General features: G+C 43.7%; 3 protein-coding genes across 4 annotated transcripts; 2 read left to right on the forward strand and 1 right to left on the reverse strand.

Moving 5' to 3' along the window:
* Positions 1-538: 538 nt before the first annotated feature.
* nsmce4a (NSE4A component of SMC5/6 complex) lies at positions 539-9602 on the reverse strand. Of its 2 annotated transcripts, none has more exons than XM_077581101.1 (11): positions 9046-9602; positions 5418-5606; positions 5260-5340; positions 2640-2770; positions 2143-2291; positions 1929-2028; positions 1636-1726; positions 1458-1552; positions 1335-1383; positions 1161-1252; positions 539-836 (listed from the first exon to the last, which is right to left on the reverse strand). In XM_077581101.1, exons 2-11 carry the CDS (start codon positions 5596-5598, stop codon positions 768-770), a joined length of 1038 nt encoding a protein of 345 aa, XP_077437227.1. In that variant the 5' UTR covers positions 5599-5606; positions 9046-9602; the 3' UTR covers positions 539-767. The 2 variants fall into 2 exon arrangements, with proteins under 2 accessions (XP_077437227.1, XP_077437216.1); XM_077581090.1 differs by lacking the exon at positions 9046-9602 and adding an exon at positions 7646-7795.
* Positions 7893-11462, forward strand: LOC144061060 (uncharacterized). The gene is made up of 2 exons (XM_077581115.1): positions 7893-7977; positions 8762-11462. The coding sequence occupies exon 2, from the start codon at positions 9207-9209 to the stop codon at positions 10185-10187; it is 981 nt and encodes a 326-aa protein (XP_077437241.1). The 5' UTR covers positions 7893-7977; positions 8762-9206; the 3' UTR covers positions 10188-11462.
* A 160-nt stretch (positions 11463-11622) lies between these two features.
* LOC144061056 (uncharacterized) lies at positions 11623-14697 on the forward strand. The gene is made up of 2 exons (XM_077581074.1): positions 11623-12017; positions 12751-14697. Exons 1-2 carry the CDS (start codon positions 11894-11896, stop codon positions 14010-14012), a joined length of 1386 nt encoding a protein of 461 aa, XP_077437200.1. The 5' UTR covers positions 11623-11893; the 3' UTR covers positions 14013-14697.
* Positions 14698-15041: the final 344 nt, after the last annotated feature.

The raw sequence follows: 15041 nt of genomic DNA on the forward strand, positions 1-15041 counted from the left end.
AAATGTAATAATTTGATCAAAAATATCTGCCAAAATTTGAGTTGGTGAGATTACTTTTATCAAGTAAATATCGTGGGAGAACCCTCAAAGATAGAATTATGGTATTTCCTATTTTAAGTTGAACTTATTCAAAACAAGAGGTGGGCACTTCCGTTAATCGTCACTTCCAGTCAATGATGACACTTTTCAACGAGCGCACATTGATGCGAAGCCTCTGAAAAAAATGCACGGGCTGAGCACTGACCGGAGCAGGTTTTCATGAGTCTATCGAGGTGGATACAAACTGTCACTCTCATTCCATGTATTTTTGCAACACTTAGTGTCGAAAGCATTTGCAGAATATGCGGAAGCACCCGGCGAAAGGGCATCGTAGTTGTCGATGAATGAGTGTCCAGCTCTGACAATCAACAATTAAAATGCTATTGCAAGGAAATGGCTTGGTAAGAATACAGTCAAAATAAAAAGTTAACCTTAACGTTAACCAGTGTTGCCATGTGTTATGAATTGTCCATCCATTTTTCAGTCAGACAATACAGACTTGAGGCAAACTGATACATTTTATTTGACTGAACATCCTGTACATAGTGTATCAAAAAGTCAATCTAGCATACACGCTTGTTGATGAGTTAAAACTGAGCCAGTGTCATTTTGTCTTTTTTTCTTTTTTTTTTAATCGAAATAAAAAAACACTAGAATAGCAATATAACTCTAAAATTCAAAAAAAGTGGGAACAACCAAAAACAACAGTGAGTCCTTGGTGACGACACTTATTCCATCACTGAATTGTTGAGAGGTGGAATCATGGCGTCCCTGATGTCAAAGGCATCTATGAGCTCCTTGAAGGTGAGAGGGGAAAAAAAAAACATTATGGTTCATGGACTCATGTGTGACGGCTACACACATAGCGAGAATCGGGCCGAATTTGAGAAGAGCTTGCAAACCACAATTTAGCTCCCAGTTAGCCGAGATTTGTGTATTATCTGTGCCTTTGACATTGCGTGTGCGGTGTGGCATGTTGGTCATCTCATGTACACTACACACAGCTAGGTTTTCTTTTCTTTGTCATGTGTGGCGTCTCTTACATTTGAAAACTTGGCATACGTTTCCCTGCATTAGCCAGAGACATTTTAATTAGAAACGATCTGAAAAGATAAGTTCACCTTCCAGATCTTTGGGCTGATTGAAACGATCGCTGCATTCCGGTTGTCTAACCCGCCGCCATCTATTTCCATCGCCGTCTCCTCCACTGGTGCTGAAAGAAGCAACACCAGTACTTAAATGGATGTGCTATTATTTTTTCCCTGAAAGTGGCAAATCAATTAATTGCCCTTTACCTATATTCGGCAACTTGTCTTGATCCAAACTTATTCGTGCCAAACCATCCTGAAAAGGCACCCAAAGAATCACCCATGTGAGATCAACATCCATTTCTATTCTTCGCTGCAAAGAAAACTCACCCTGACTAGAAACGAGGTGTGGAAAATGTTCTCGATTGTGCGTGGGAAGGAGTCGGGGTCAATAACAAACTCGTAATACGGTATCGCCGACGATGCTGTGATTGAAGCAGAATTCTATGAAATAGCAATTATGGTACAGCAGTAAGGCGGTCGGTCGGGTTAGGGTTCGTGAACTCACGGTCATCTTGATGGTAGTCCTTTAGGCAGGCCAGGATCCTCTCCACCTCTTTCTCGGTGGCTTCTTGTTCCGTCTCTTCTATCTTTTTCAGCTGATCCGTGCACGTGAGAGCAAGAGAACAATTAAATGCTCATCCACTAGATGGCAGAAGGCAAGTCATTCTCAGCTGTATTTTGGGACATTTTTATTCCTACGGTCAGATATTTCAAATGTAAAGAACGTGACTTGGCTCAATATAGATGAGGAAAACGATTTTTTAAATGGGGATAGCGGGCTGAATGCGTCATCGCTACCTGAGTGGGCATGATCCTTTTTGCATCCTTGCTGGGGGCTCTCCTTTGCCGTTCTGCTTTTTGCTTTGGAGGGGGCGGCTCAGCGTGGAAGGAACCCAACCTGGCGACAGACGGATGTCACTGATGTGGAGTGCAACCAGCGGTTTGCAAACATTTTACACCCAGTAACACTTCAAAAAAAAAAAAAAGCTGATTAATGAGGCCACACACACACATGTAGTGGAAGGTCGGCGCTGTCCTAAAACATTCCTCAGCTCTCCGGGCCAATCTTTGCCAGGCGTCGTTGGGCAGGTAGCCGTCGATTTCATCTCCGCTCTGCTGGTCCCCGCCACTTTCCAGCCGGTTGAGACCCATGAAGGAGAGCTGTCATAGGGGCAAAAGCAACCTCAGGATGACAGGGTGCAAATCACAGCGTCAATGCTTTTCGCCTTAAAATGTAATGCAAGGCCACAAGATCGGCACAAGGTGGGCCTTTAATGAGTCATTTGGAATACGGGGGAAGCAAAATGCAGTTGATCAGAATTTCAGCATGGGAAAAATTGCTCGTAAAACTTCAGCACAGACATGCTTGTCTAACGCGCTTACTTTAAAGACAATGCAACTTTTAGGGGAGGGGGTTCGAGGAGTGGCACAGATGCACCATTATGTGTCATCTTTATTGAGGATCACAAAACCTTCTATATGGTTGTCAAATCAAATGAAATCACTTACAAGGTGCTGAGCGAAAGCAATGATGTCAAAAGCGCTGTCCTCGTCTCGCATCTGGCTGGCTCGCTCGTTGTTCAGGTCGGTGGCCACAGCAACAAACTTGGAATCCAGCACCGCCTCACTCGTCTCTCGCACTGCCAAACATCCATTTTGCTGTCAAGAGTGTTCTGAGTAGCGCTCATTCTACTGGAATCTACATTTAAACATTGACAATTGGGAATGTTGACTTCTTGATGGCTCGTACAGAGGAGGCACCAAATCCTGACACAAAGCGAAAATCTGCAAGTAACTGATGGCACAAATAGTGAAGGTCTGGAAGCAGTTGATGGCCACCGCACCCCCAAAAATTTTATTACGTTTATTTGACCTTGAAACATTCCCCAAACAGGAAGTGTGAGGAAGTTGGCGTGAATGGCGGGTGCTTTGCAAACCCTAAAAATACAAACTACTACTTCCCTACTAGCCATTTCCTTACGTTTTTGACTTAACGATACAAAGATACAGTGGTATGTCATCCAGTGAGTACGCCAAGTTCAAATTACCGCTTAGTAAATGTTTTGCTCTACGTTACGAGCCATACTTTTGATTATTGACAATATTTCGAAAATTGGTTGACTTAGAAAAAATTTGAGAACCAGGATGGGGGGGCCAAATGTGCTCAGGGAGGCCGCCCATAGCGCTCCTATTTCGGGTATGGCAGGCGAGAACCCCCGCTGCAGAGGCTCCAGAGGTGGCACTTTGAAAATATTTTGAAAATCGGTTGACTTAGAAAAAATTTGAGAACCAGGCTGACCTCTTATACGCTATTATAAAACAGGACAGACATCGAACACACAAATACAAAATGCAAACACTCGCAAGAAGTATGGAAAAGAGGCTCCAATCAACGAGTCTGATCTCCTTCGCTGATTGGATGAGAGGGCTGTCCCTTTTGTCCAATTAGTGTTGAGTTTGATCCCCCTATTTATTTATTCATCTCACACAAACAAAAATGTATACAAGTTCATGTTGCCCACTCTGTCAAGGTTCACTTACCACGTGCATACAAAAAAAATACATTTTGAGGAACATACTCGATCCACTTGTCTATTGGAGAAATTCCCGCTATATTGTGGAAATCTGCAGTTTAACGCTATCACTTTTATGTGTTCAAGTATTTTAACCGCAATGCCCTCGCATGTGGGAAAGGAGAGCCACAGCCGCCAATGCACTTTCCGGCCACTTATTAAATGACAGGAATAAGAGAAAATATATGTGACCCTCCAGCAAAAAACTGTTCCATGTCGCAAAGACGTGTTTTAAACTAGAACCCCGTAAAAGCATTGACGATGTGAAAAGGATCGATCAGATCTGATTGGAAGACTAGAAAAATGGAAAAACTTCCAGTTAGAATTGATTGAATTTCACACATTATTGCCTCAGAATAATGCTTTTCTTGAGAGAGTGCAGCAACACTGTCATGACAAAAACAGCAGAACTAATTCTGAACATTTTGGGGCGAACACTCCCCTCAGGGGGAAGGAAGGGTGTAGGCTGACGTCATGCTCATCCCCACGGACATGTAATGTTGTTCTAGTGTATGACACAATTAGGATATAAAATGAAAAAAAAAGGAAAAAAAACTGAAGATGCCGGCTTCACGCACAGCCCAAACTCCAACTCAGACTTCAATAAAACTGAAAAAACTAATCGTTTATATGAGCGCCCATGCACCATCCACGAGCATGACAACGAGGCTGCAGTTACGCTATGGGCCAGAGGTGGCAGTTGCGACTAAAAAAGTGACAGCCTCCGCAATGCACCTTTAAATCTACGTCATTACAGGTATGAACCAATAAAAGGCTGTAATCAGGGATGTGATTTGACCAAAGTGAAATTATCTGAAAATTTAGCCGGGGGTCTGGGGGCCGGGGGTCTGGGGGCCGCTGGCACCCAGCTAGGCTAGCTCATGGGTTTTCCGTGTTTTTAAGTACTTTCAATGCACTCAACATGACAAAGAAATAGACAAAACAACAGCATAAATTTTCAATGTATATTGAACTATCCCATATAAAATGGCAGTTTTAGTCAACTCAAAATCAGTCACATTCAAAAACATTGGACTGTCTTTGCTTTTAAAAACTATCACTGAGAATATCATCATATCTAACTAATGTGATTACTAAGTTAACACAAATAATGTTGAAGAGTTCAAATTTCATGATCAAATAATTGTATCATGACCAAATGAAAAGTAACTCATATTAGAGCATACCACAAATGTCTTTGTTATAGCAGAAGATGTTATCTGTCGGAGTCATGTGCATACACAATGAACTACTAAAAAAAAAAAAAAAAAAAAACTCGGATTTTTTTTTTTTGGGGGGGGAGATAAAAAAAGCGGAATTCCGCGAATTAGCGGAAAAATCACATCCCTGTGTAATACAATCCCTTGTGGTTTAAAAAAAAATATCCTTGTTGCTAGGCTAACACTGAAATTACTCGGCGCATGCCCAGTTTGAAATTCATGTGACACTTCCGGGGAACATTTTCATTATAATGTGTCTATGGGTGAAAAATGAAAAGCATGTCCACTCAGCTCTGATAATATGATGTGAAAAGCTATGATAAAAATGACACATACCATTTACAAAAAGCTTGTCTGCTTCTTCTAAAACCTCTGTAAGTTTGTTGTTTGAAGGACACAGCAAATCTTCTCTATTTCCTGAAATAAAACAGCACAAGCATAAGACAAATATACAAAGCGAGTCGCGTCCCCCTCCTCAGAAGTCATAAACTCACGCTGGACTGAATCGATGAGGTCTCTGTACTTGCTCCTTATTTCTCTCCTCATGCCCCTTTCGTTGCCATCCCGTCCATCCACGGAGCCAATGTTGGACTCCTCATTGCGGCACTGCGGGTCTCCGTTGTGACGTGCGGTGCCGTCTTGCTCGTCGCCAGACGGGCATCTAAGACGCTCCATTGATCAGTCTGTAAGTGTGCAGAAATGAGATATGAGAATTAAACACAGAGACAACAAAGCAGGATTGTCTAGTTCAAGTTTAGTAGCAATTCAATGGTGGAAATCTGTGTACTGTAAACATATCATCCTAAAATGTTAATAAATGTGTCTGTGTAAAGAAAACATATACGACAGTAGGGTTGGTCTACATTTGTGGTTTGCATTTTTTACTAGCTCTACTTATTCTTTAGACACAAGGGGCAATACAGACGGGAGATGTATCTTAACTAGGGGTGCCCTGATCGATCGGCCAACCGATTTATCGGCCCCGATTTCCTTAATTTGGGGGGGATTGGTGATCGGCAGATCCCTTAAAAATAAACCGATCTTTTCCACTGATCTCATCTCCCTCCCCAGAGGTCTGAAAAAGTCAGCCACTGTCTTTTTCTGCTGAGATGACGAATTGGCTTTTCATTTTTATTTGGGAGAACTACTTCGTGTGCAGTTAAAAAACCTGTTTGTATTATTTCACAGGTATCGTTCAATGTTTTTCACTAAAACAAATCTGGAACACTGAAGGTGTATGCTGCTTGTTATGGGAAAAATCGGGATCGGCAGGTCAGACTTTTTAAAAGATCGGGAATCAGCGATCGGCCAGAAAATTGTGATCGGTGCACCCCTAATCTTAACATAACGTGCATGCCCGTGATCGTCACTCTCCTGCTGGTGTTATTCTACCATGAATGGCTCTGAATTGAATCCTGAATTGCTTCGCCCCGCTCTGTTTCTTTTTGCGAAGTTTTCATTTGATTTTGCCACCAAAAATATAATCTGGCAATAGCCAGATTGATAATTGTGATTCACTCAAGAGAGTTCTCCACAATATCAATCTGGGACTGCTCCACGGTGATTTGCTTGGGAAAGGCGGGACATTCTGTACAATACTTCGAGCTGATTGGACGATGCGGCATCTTGTTCACGTTTGTTTTGGCCAATCACACCAAAGGATGAAAACGTCATCTTTGATCTCAATTTAGAGGGCAAAATAAAGCACGAACATCTTTAACAGATAAAAGTACATGAAGCGCCGCTGTTCAACATTCAACAAGGAAACGGAGAGTAATTCTGCAAGAACAGAATTAATTGCAGGGTCCATGTTAGATGTTTGTTTCCCAAGGTGTCGGCGCTTCCTGGTTTCGTCACACCTACATATCCCGCCCCTAAACACAATATCCCTCTGTGATTGGTCCGACCCACCCGGTGGAGATCAACGGGCTTGGTGCAAGATGCATTTTTCGGAGTTTGTGAACTCACAAATACCGCGAGAATTCAGCTTGCAGAGCAAGGTTACCAAAATTAGGCTGTTATTGGCTTTACCAGCCAAAACCTATAACCCTCAGAATAATTGTTCAATTCTTCAAAAAACACATTAATTAAAACGGCTCTTAAAACTCCCGACTGGCTGCAAGAAATTGTCAACATTGTAAAATAAGAAAAATAAGTATAAATAAAAAACGCAGTACTTGAACCCCTGTCCTAGCACCTTCGAGGCGAGCGCTCTACCCACTATACCAAGAATGATACGTGTTCACTGGCACACAATTTGTACTTGTAGTTCTCACGCGAGTCACGGCAAAATAACGCTAGTTGGTGAGTTTTAGGTCAAGGCAAAATAACCACCTCGTAATGCAAAATCTTACATGATGCTTGATGTTGATCTAGCTGTTTTTTTCGTAAATCCTCTGTATGAGCTGTTGACTGTCTGACTCCAAAACATTCCGTAGTTTTGTGATTTTTGCAACGACCTCATCAGCTATTATTATTCGACGTTGAAATTATTTTTCATTTTCGGCACAGTAGTGTGCAATTGAAACATCTTTGACTTTTAAAATGTCAAGTCATGCAACCCCTACTATAAACAAGGTTAAAAGCCTAATTTCTGTCAACGTGAACCATGTCAACAAGAGACAGCAACTAACAAGCAGCTTCCCCCGCGCTGGTGCTAGCAAAGTGCTAACGTTAGCTACTTAGCAATGCGTTAAACCACTTAATGTGCAGTTGTTCATACTTCGCGTCACGTTGTAGTTTCGACCACTGCTATTTGTTCGAGCAGTGGAGCTTCCTTGTGTCCAAGTTGATCCCTCGAGTGAAGAGTGATGCTGGAGCTGGAGCAACTCGAGTGCGCGCTATAATGTTCGTCACAAGTGTCAGTTGAATAGAAATGAAATCCTTCTTGTGGACTACACCTCTGCCTTCCCGCATCTGGGTCCTAAAGCCCCCCGTTTTAACAGAATGAATACACCAGGATCGGACCCAGCGGGAAGCTCCCGTAGGCGACCCGCACGCCGTCGGTCGACACGAAAGCACCGTCAGCCTGCCACCCAATCCAATTCCCTCCATGTAAGTTCCTTTTCTCGGTCTTTGTCTTCTGTTCCCCATTCACCCGATCACCATAGTTCACTTAAGTCCCTGCCGTATGAAGAGGAATAATTTAATTTCGTCCTCTTTGCGTGTTACAAAAATGAAGATAGATTTAATGTAAGAAAAATACACCTTTTGCAAAAATGATTTAATAAAAAACAGAGAATCTCTGGACAGATAACATCTTCCGATTACATCACTTAAAAAACGTGGGATTTCAGAGCGTCAAATGTACCTCTTCCGGGTGTCGAACGGCTTTTATAATTTTAGGACCTCCTCTCTTTTATTTGTAGACTAAACATACTCTCTGGTACTTTTCCGTGAGCAGATGGCGTAAACAAGGTCAGATTTGGGTGTGTGTTCGGGACTGAATATGTTATATAGTTGAAGGTTCTATTTTTCCCCATAACAAAATCTCACAAACAAGTTGAACCAAATTTACGGTGGCCGTGACTGATGAAGAAAGTAAAGAGTGTGTGTGTGTGTTATTTCAAAGCAATTTTTTTTTCAAGACCGAAATGTGTTTTCGCACAAAGCGCTGAGAAGGAATTTTTTTAGACTAAATAGTATGACCCAGTTTAAGGTCAGATTATACCGAAATCAACACCTTCTGCTCTACTAAGGACACAAAACATCTCGACAAGGTTAATATAAAGAATTGGAATGTTAATAATGTGTAACAATGGTTGATATATGAAATTAGGTATTAAAAATGTTATATCTTTCACCTACGACACCATTTTGTCGCCCCATTGTTTTTTAGACACAGACTTCACAGATGGTGAAAATGAAGGCTCCTTTTCTGTTAATGCACTTACGGATTCCAGTTCCGATTCTGACACTGATTTGGATTTTTTCACCAGCTTAGTCCCTTACATGTTTTCTTCACGGTTTTCTTTTACGGATTATTTTAACATCGGGGTCATGTCACCCCCCCGTCACCTGGGTCTCCGCCATGTTCATCACTCCGGTCCCCATCGTGTGCACCTCATAGCCCCACGTTACCGCCACGTCAAGACTTAGTCCCCACTTCACCTGGTTCCTTACCCACTCCCCGTTTTTTCTCATCACGTTCCTTCACTCTCGGTATCCTCGGGTTCTAGTCTCCCTGTTGCTCCTCACTCCCCATGGTGGCAGGCTGATGTGGCTCCGGCTCCGCAGCTTCAAGTCCCCGAGCCACGCCTGCCGCACCTTCAAGTCTCCGAACCATGCCTGCCGATGTCCGATGTCCCAGGTCCCCGAACCACGCCGTCCGATGTCCCAGGTCCCCGAACCACGCCTGCCAATGTCCCAGGTCCCCGAACCACGCCTGCCGATGTCCCAGGTCCCCGAACCACGCCTGCCGATGTCTCAGGTCCCAGAACCACGCTTGCCGATGTCAAAGGTCCCAGAACCACGCCTGCCGATGTCCCAGAACCATGCCTGCCGATGTCCCAGGTCCCAGAACCACGCCTGCCGCCGATGTCCCAGGTCCCAGAACCACGCCTGCCGCCGATGTCCCAGAACCACGCCTGCCGCCGATGTCCCAGAACCACGCCTGCTGCCGATGTCCCAAAACCACGCCTGCCGCCGATGTCCCAAAACCACGCCTGCCGCCGATGTCCCAGGTCCCAGAACCACGCCTGCCGCCGATGTCCCAGGTCCCCGAACCACGTCTGCCGCCGCAGCCTCAGGTCCCCGAGCCGCGTCTGCCGCCGCAGCCCCTGGTCCCTGCGCCGCGTCTGCCGCCGCAGCCCCCGGTCCCCGCGCCGCGTCTGCCGCCGCAGCCCCCGGTCCCCGCGCCTCGTCTGCCCCGTCAGCCTCCGGTCCCCGCGCCTCGTCTGCCCCGTCAGCCTCCGGTCCCCGCGCCTCGTCTGCCGCCCCAGCCTCAGGCCCCCGCGCCTCGTCGGCCGCCCCCACGGCAGCCTCAATCCCCCGCGCCTCGTCGGCCGCCCCCACGGCAGCCTCCTGGCTTCGGCCGCTCTCGTGCGGGGTCTCTTCGCCTCTTCCATGGCGGCGTCAGGCCCATGGGGGTGGACAGGAGGTGTACATCCCACGGCCGTCCTGTTCCGGTGTGTGGCGTCCGGGGCGCCCTCCGGACCGGCGCCGCCGGGCTCCCCTCGTCTGGAGTCCGGGACGTCCCCCGGACTGGTCCTGATGGATGTGCCAGGTTCCCGCCTTCGCGCCCCCTCCGCCCGCCCTGCTTTTGAACTTTTTAAAGGGACGTCTGGAAGCCGTCCCTCGACGGAGGGGTTCTGTCATGTTTATTTTCAGTCATGTTTAGTTCCTGTCATGTTTAGTTTCTGTTTTCCTGGTGTGTCTCCCCTGTCTTGTCATTTCCTGTTTTATTTTGAAAATTGACTCCTCTCGTTTCAGGTCACTTGCCCTTCCTCGTGTGGTGTCAGTGTCAACCCTGATTCCTGATTGTGTCCACCTGTTTCCCATTACCCTCATGTGTCATCCAATCAGTGCCCTCAGCCTCTTGTGTCATTAGTGTTGGTATTTAGTCTGCTGTCTGCCCTCTGTCTGTGTGGCTTCATTGTTTGTCTTTTCTTCCACGTCATACTGCCCGTTTTTTGCCGCTTCATGTTTTGTTAGATCAGTTTTATTTTGTACTTTGAAGATCCTTTTTTTGAATAGAAATTAAATCCTTCTTGTGGACTACACCAATGCCTTCCCGCATCTGGGTCCTAAAGCCCCCCGTTTTGACAATGTGACAGCTAGATAGGCATCAGTATTGATGGAACTCCACATATCTGATGTCAAACTACATGCAGATGCTTTTGCCACAGTGGCTTTTGTTTTATCCTTGGTTCCCTTGTACTTTTTTTCTACCATGGCTTTCGAAGTCTTAAAAAAAAAAAGTATAATTTATTGAATTGAAAAGTAATGAAATGGTTCATCCGATAATATAGTGCTTCATGTTGTGACATACATACCTGCCGTATCGGTACAACGTAGGAAGGAGCTAAAGCTTGCTTAAGTTTTTTGAATCCACTGCCGTCCACCAAGGAAAACGGCTGGGAATCCTCAATTACCATATCGACCAACAGCTCAGCCAAATCAACCTTCTCAGCTAAATTAAATTACATGTCAGAGTTTTAAAACATACAGTGTAGTGTGGGACTATGAATATAAATGGCCTACCTGAGCCGGGTTCAACCTAGTTGGTCTCCTCGTTGCCATGCAAGACTCTAAAGTGCCTTAGCATAGTTGAGGTGTTATTATAACTAAGCACCTTGGAACACACTAGACACTTCACCTAAAAGTATTCCGAAAAGAAAGATGTGCATTTTATGTGTTGTCACATTTTATTTTCTTTCATTATTGGAATCTGTTAAATAGTAATTGCAGTGCATTACCTTCTGAGGTGAGAGCTGCTCAAAGTGCTCCCAAACAGGGGAAAATCTCTTTCTTGCTGGTTCCATTGCAAAAAAGAAGCTCGTCAAATTAAATGCCAAAAAGTAGCGCAGTAAGGGACATGAAAACACAAAAAGTGAAGGGGAATCCATAGCGTTTGTTTGTTGCTTTTATTTCGAACTACACTCAAACCGAGCGAATCATTTCCTGAATCAGTCACGTGGTACATCCGCTTCGCGGGTCTTCAAACGTCACCACGTACGTCATCAACACGCGCAATCGCGCATCGACTCGCCGTTCATGAACCACTCATCTACATTAGTTGGCACACGCTTCAGGGATTCGACCCGAGAAGTACGAATTTCGTACTGAACGGACTTAAACATAGACACTCTGCCTCCGTCACTTCTTTATTGAAGTCAAATATAATTGCTACATTTCGTGTCTGATTAAATCGTATCAGACAGTGCTCGTCGAAATCTCTCGGCCCTGTTTGTGTTAGCCTAGCTTAGCTTGCTAGCCGCCAAAAAGGATACGGCCGTCAAATGTGTGCGTAATGTGGCCAAGAACGAAAGTCAAGTACGAAGAGGAGCTTTGTAGAGCACAAGAGGAGAACGAGCGACAACGTCAACTACTGGACGCTGTTTGCAAGCAGCCTCGAGTTGTGTTGAACAGAGCGGGTTTGTCACTTGTTTAGTTCATACTTTTCAACAATATGTCCGTATTTATTTTTGAAAGGAATCTTCATCCGGGCACTTTGTTATGTACAATTACAGTTTTTCCGCAGTCGCCCTGGAATATATGCACAAATTCGACGTACGAGTGCACCCAACCTTCCGGTGCGGGGAGACTTTAGCGGAGAGCACTGTTGATGTGATGTAAAACTCTAAGCCTAAATCTTTAATCCACTGAAAAGGAACAGGAGTCGCTCCTTGCTTTAATACTATGTCATCAGAATTTTAAAACGACTAATTAGATCACCCAGAGCCGTAATTTTAACGGCTTGAGCTCTTGTAATGATGTAATTGCTTAAAATGATTATTACACGTAAATACAAGCCGTTTGAGTAGCTACTAAAGCTATTTTGTTTATTAGATTTTTTTAAATGTAAATTATGTATTGTAGCTCCTCTCCCGGGACTACTGGAGTCCACACAGTGGTTGGTGTTTTCATCCCTAATATTCAATGTTTGTATATCTTTTTCTTTTTCTTTTTAATTATATCCGGAACCATCAGAGTTACAAAGTTATGCTAAGTGATTTCTGGAACAAAATGAAGACTGAGACAATACGTAACATTCGCCAGATTTGTTGTTCTTTCACGGATTTGGCCCATGTGATAATCTTAAATATAAAATACATAACATCCCAATAAATTGACTTTACGAAACCATGTGTATCTTGTGTCCCGCAGACGTCAGTGAAAAATATCGTTGTCCTGAGCGCAGGGAGCCAGAGTTCCCTGGTGTGAAAGAGGAGGAGGACTTGCAGCCTCTTCAAGTTAAAGAAGAGGAGCAGCCACAGCCTCCCAACATAAAAAAAGAGGAGCGGCTGCCGCCATACATTAAAGAGGAGGAGCATTTCACAGAGTTGCCCGTGACTGCTGTCCATTTGAAGACTGAAGATGAATGTCAATATGAAGAGAACAAAGGGGCGGAGCTTCCAAGCAGCAGCTCAAGACAACAAACAACAACAGAAGATGATGAGGACCAAGCAGACAATCGGTTACCTCCAATGTCAGACAGTGAAGACGCGTCACACTCTCCTCACACTAGTGACCATGAACAGTTTGACGGTGATGTGACATGTCACACTGACAGCAAACGTTGGAAATGTTCTCAGTGTGGGAAAACTTTTGGCTACAAGTGTCATTTGAGAACCCATTTGATTGGCCACGCTGGTGAGAAGCCTTTTGCTTGCTCCGTTTGTCGTCAAAATTTTGCTCACAAGGGAACCTTAGCAAACCACATGAGAATCCACACTGGAGAGAAGCCTTTTGCCTGTTCAGTTTGTGGTCAAATTTTTGCTCACAAGCTAATCTTAAAAATACACACAAAAACCCACACTGGAGAGAAGCCTTTTACCTGCTCAGTTTGTGGTCAAAATTTTGCTCAGAAGGGAACCTTAGCAAGCCACATGAGAGTCCACACTGGCGAGAAGAAGTCTTTTGCTTGCTCCTTTTGTGGTCAAAATTTTGCTCAGAAGGGAACCTTAGTAAACCACATGAGAATCCACACTGGAGAGAAGCCTTTTGCCTGCTCAGTTTGTGGTAAAAATTTTGCTGACAGGGCAACCTTAGCAAGCCACATGAGAATCCACACTGGTGAGAAGCCTTTTGCCTGCTCAGTTTGTGGTCAAAATTTTGTTCAGAAGGGAACCTTAGCAAACCACAGGAGAATCCACACTGGAGAGAAGCCTTTTACCTGCTCAGTTTGTGGTCAAAATTTTGCTCACAAGGGAATCTTAAAAGGCCACATGAGAATCCACACTGGAGAGAAGCCTTTTGCCTGCTCAGTTTGTGGTAAAAATTTTGCTCACAGGGGAAACTTAACAAAGCACATGAGAATCCACACTGGAGAGAAGCATTTTACCTGCTCAGTTTGTGGTCAAAGATTCCCAAGTAAGGCTGAAGCTGTGAGGCACACGTGTGCTGGTGAGAATAGCAGCAATGAATGAAGCTTGATATGATCTCATTTATGAATTTACATTTAAAATGGTGCAGAAATTTCCAATGATCCGTGTACTTGTATTGTGTGTTGTGTGTCTTTTTTTTTTGTCATTTAAATTCATATTTAAAATGTTCCATCAACCTGACAAGGGGCTGCAGATGAAAACCATCTGACGGCTACAATCTGACATGTTTACTTGTAAATGTCCGTTCATTAGCGCTGTGCTGTGCTGTCACTATCAAATAGTTTTAGAATCGATTAATCAGATTCATTGGAATTTTGCATAACACTGTATTACAAAAGGATTTCCCCCCTGATTATTGTTTATTATTGGTGTTTATTTCTTACTTCATATTCGTATAGTGATTTAAAAAGAAAAAAAAGGTGGGGTTGAAGAAAAAAATGGCTCCAAACTATTAGTCGATTATTACAGTAGTCGATTAATTGATTAATTCTGGCAGCTCTACTCTGTGCCTTATATATATTTTTATAATACATTTTCCATGTTTAATATGCATGAAAGGTAATTACAATGACAGTGGTTTTAAATGATCTCCATTTTTGTGCTCTATTTGTATTGTGTGGACAAGTGTTGACAATTCGGGAGAAACTTTGATTCATTGTGGTGAGATGAAAAAGTACCTGATTATGATCCTGAATAAAGTACTGCTCTTCGCATGGCTTTATCTCAACGACGTGCTCACACTCACGACTTTCAAATTTTCAATTCTATTTCAATTCCATTTTCTTACAATAAATCAAAAACAAAGGTCTGCATTTAATAAATCTACATCTATCAAACTGTTTTGCCATTATTAGCAAAGCTTCATTTGTCCCTTTCTGTCTTGTTTTACGATCCCAAATTTAATATTCTTGAAATCTAGTGTCAGTGAATGTGCTTACTACACTTATTTATGAAGGGATTTTATTATTATTATTTGCAGGAAAATAGCTAAATTTGTTTTCAAAGCTTGATATTGATGAGATTGGGAGTGGGACTTAATAGGTTTTTCTTCCTCCAACTCCTTTTTACCAC

The sequence above is a fragment of the Vanacampus margaritifer genome, chromosome 1 (assembly GCF_051991255.1).
Source record: "Vanacampus margaritifer isolate UIUO_Vmar chromosome 1, RoL_Vmar_1.0, whole genome shotgun sequence".
In the NCBI taxonomy this organism is placed as follows: domain Eukaryota; kingdom Metazoa; phylum Chordata; class Actinopteri; order Syngnathiformes; family Syngnathidae; genus Vanacampus; species Vanacampus margaritifer.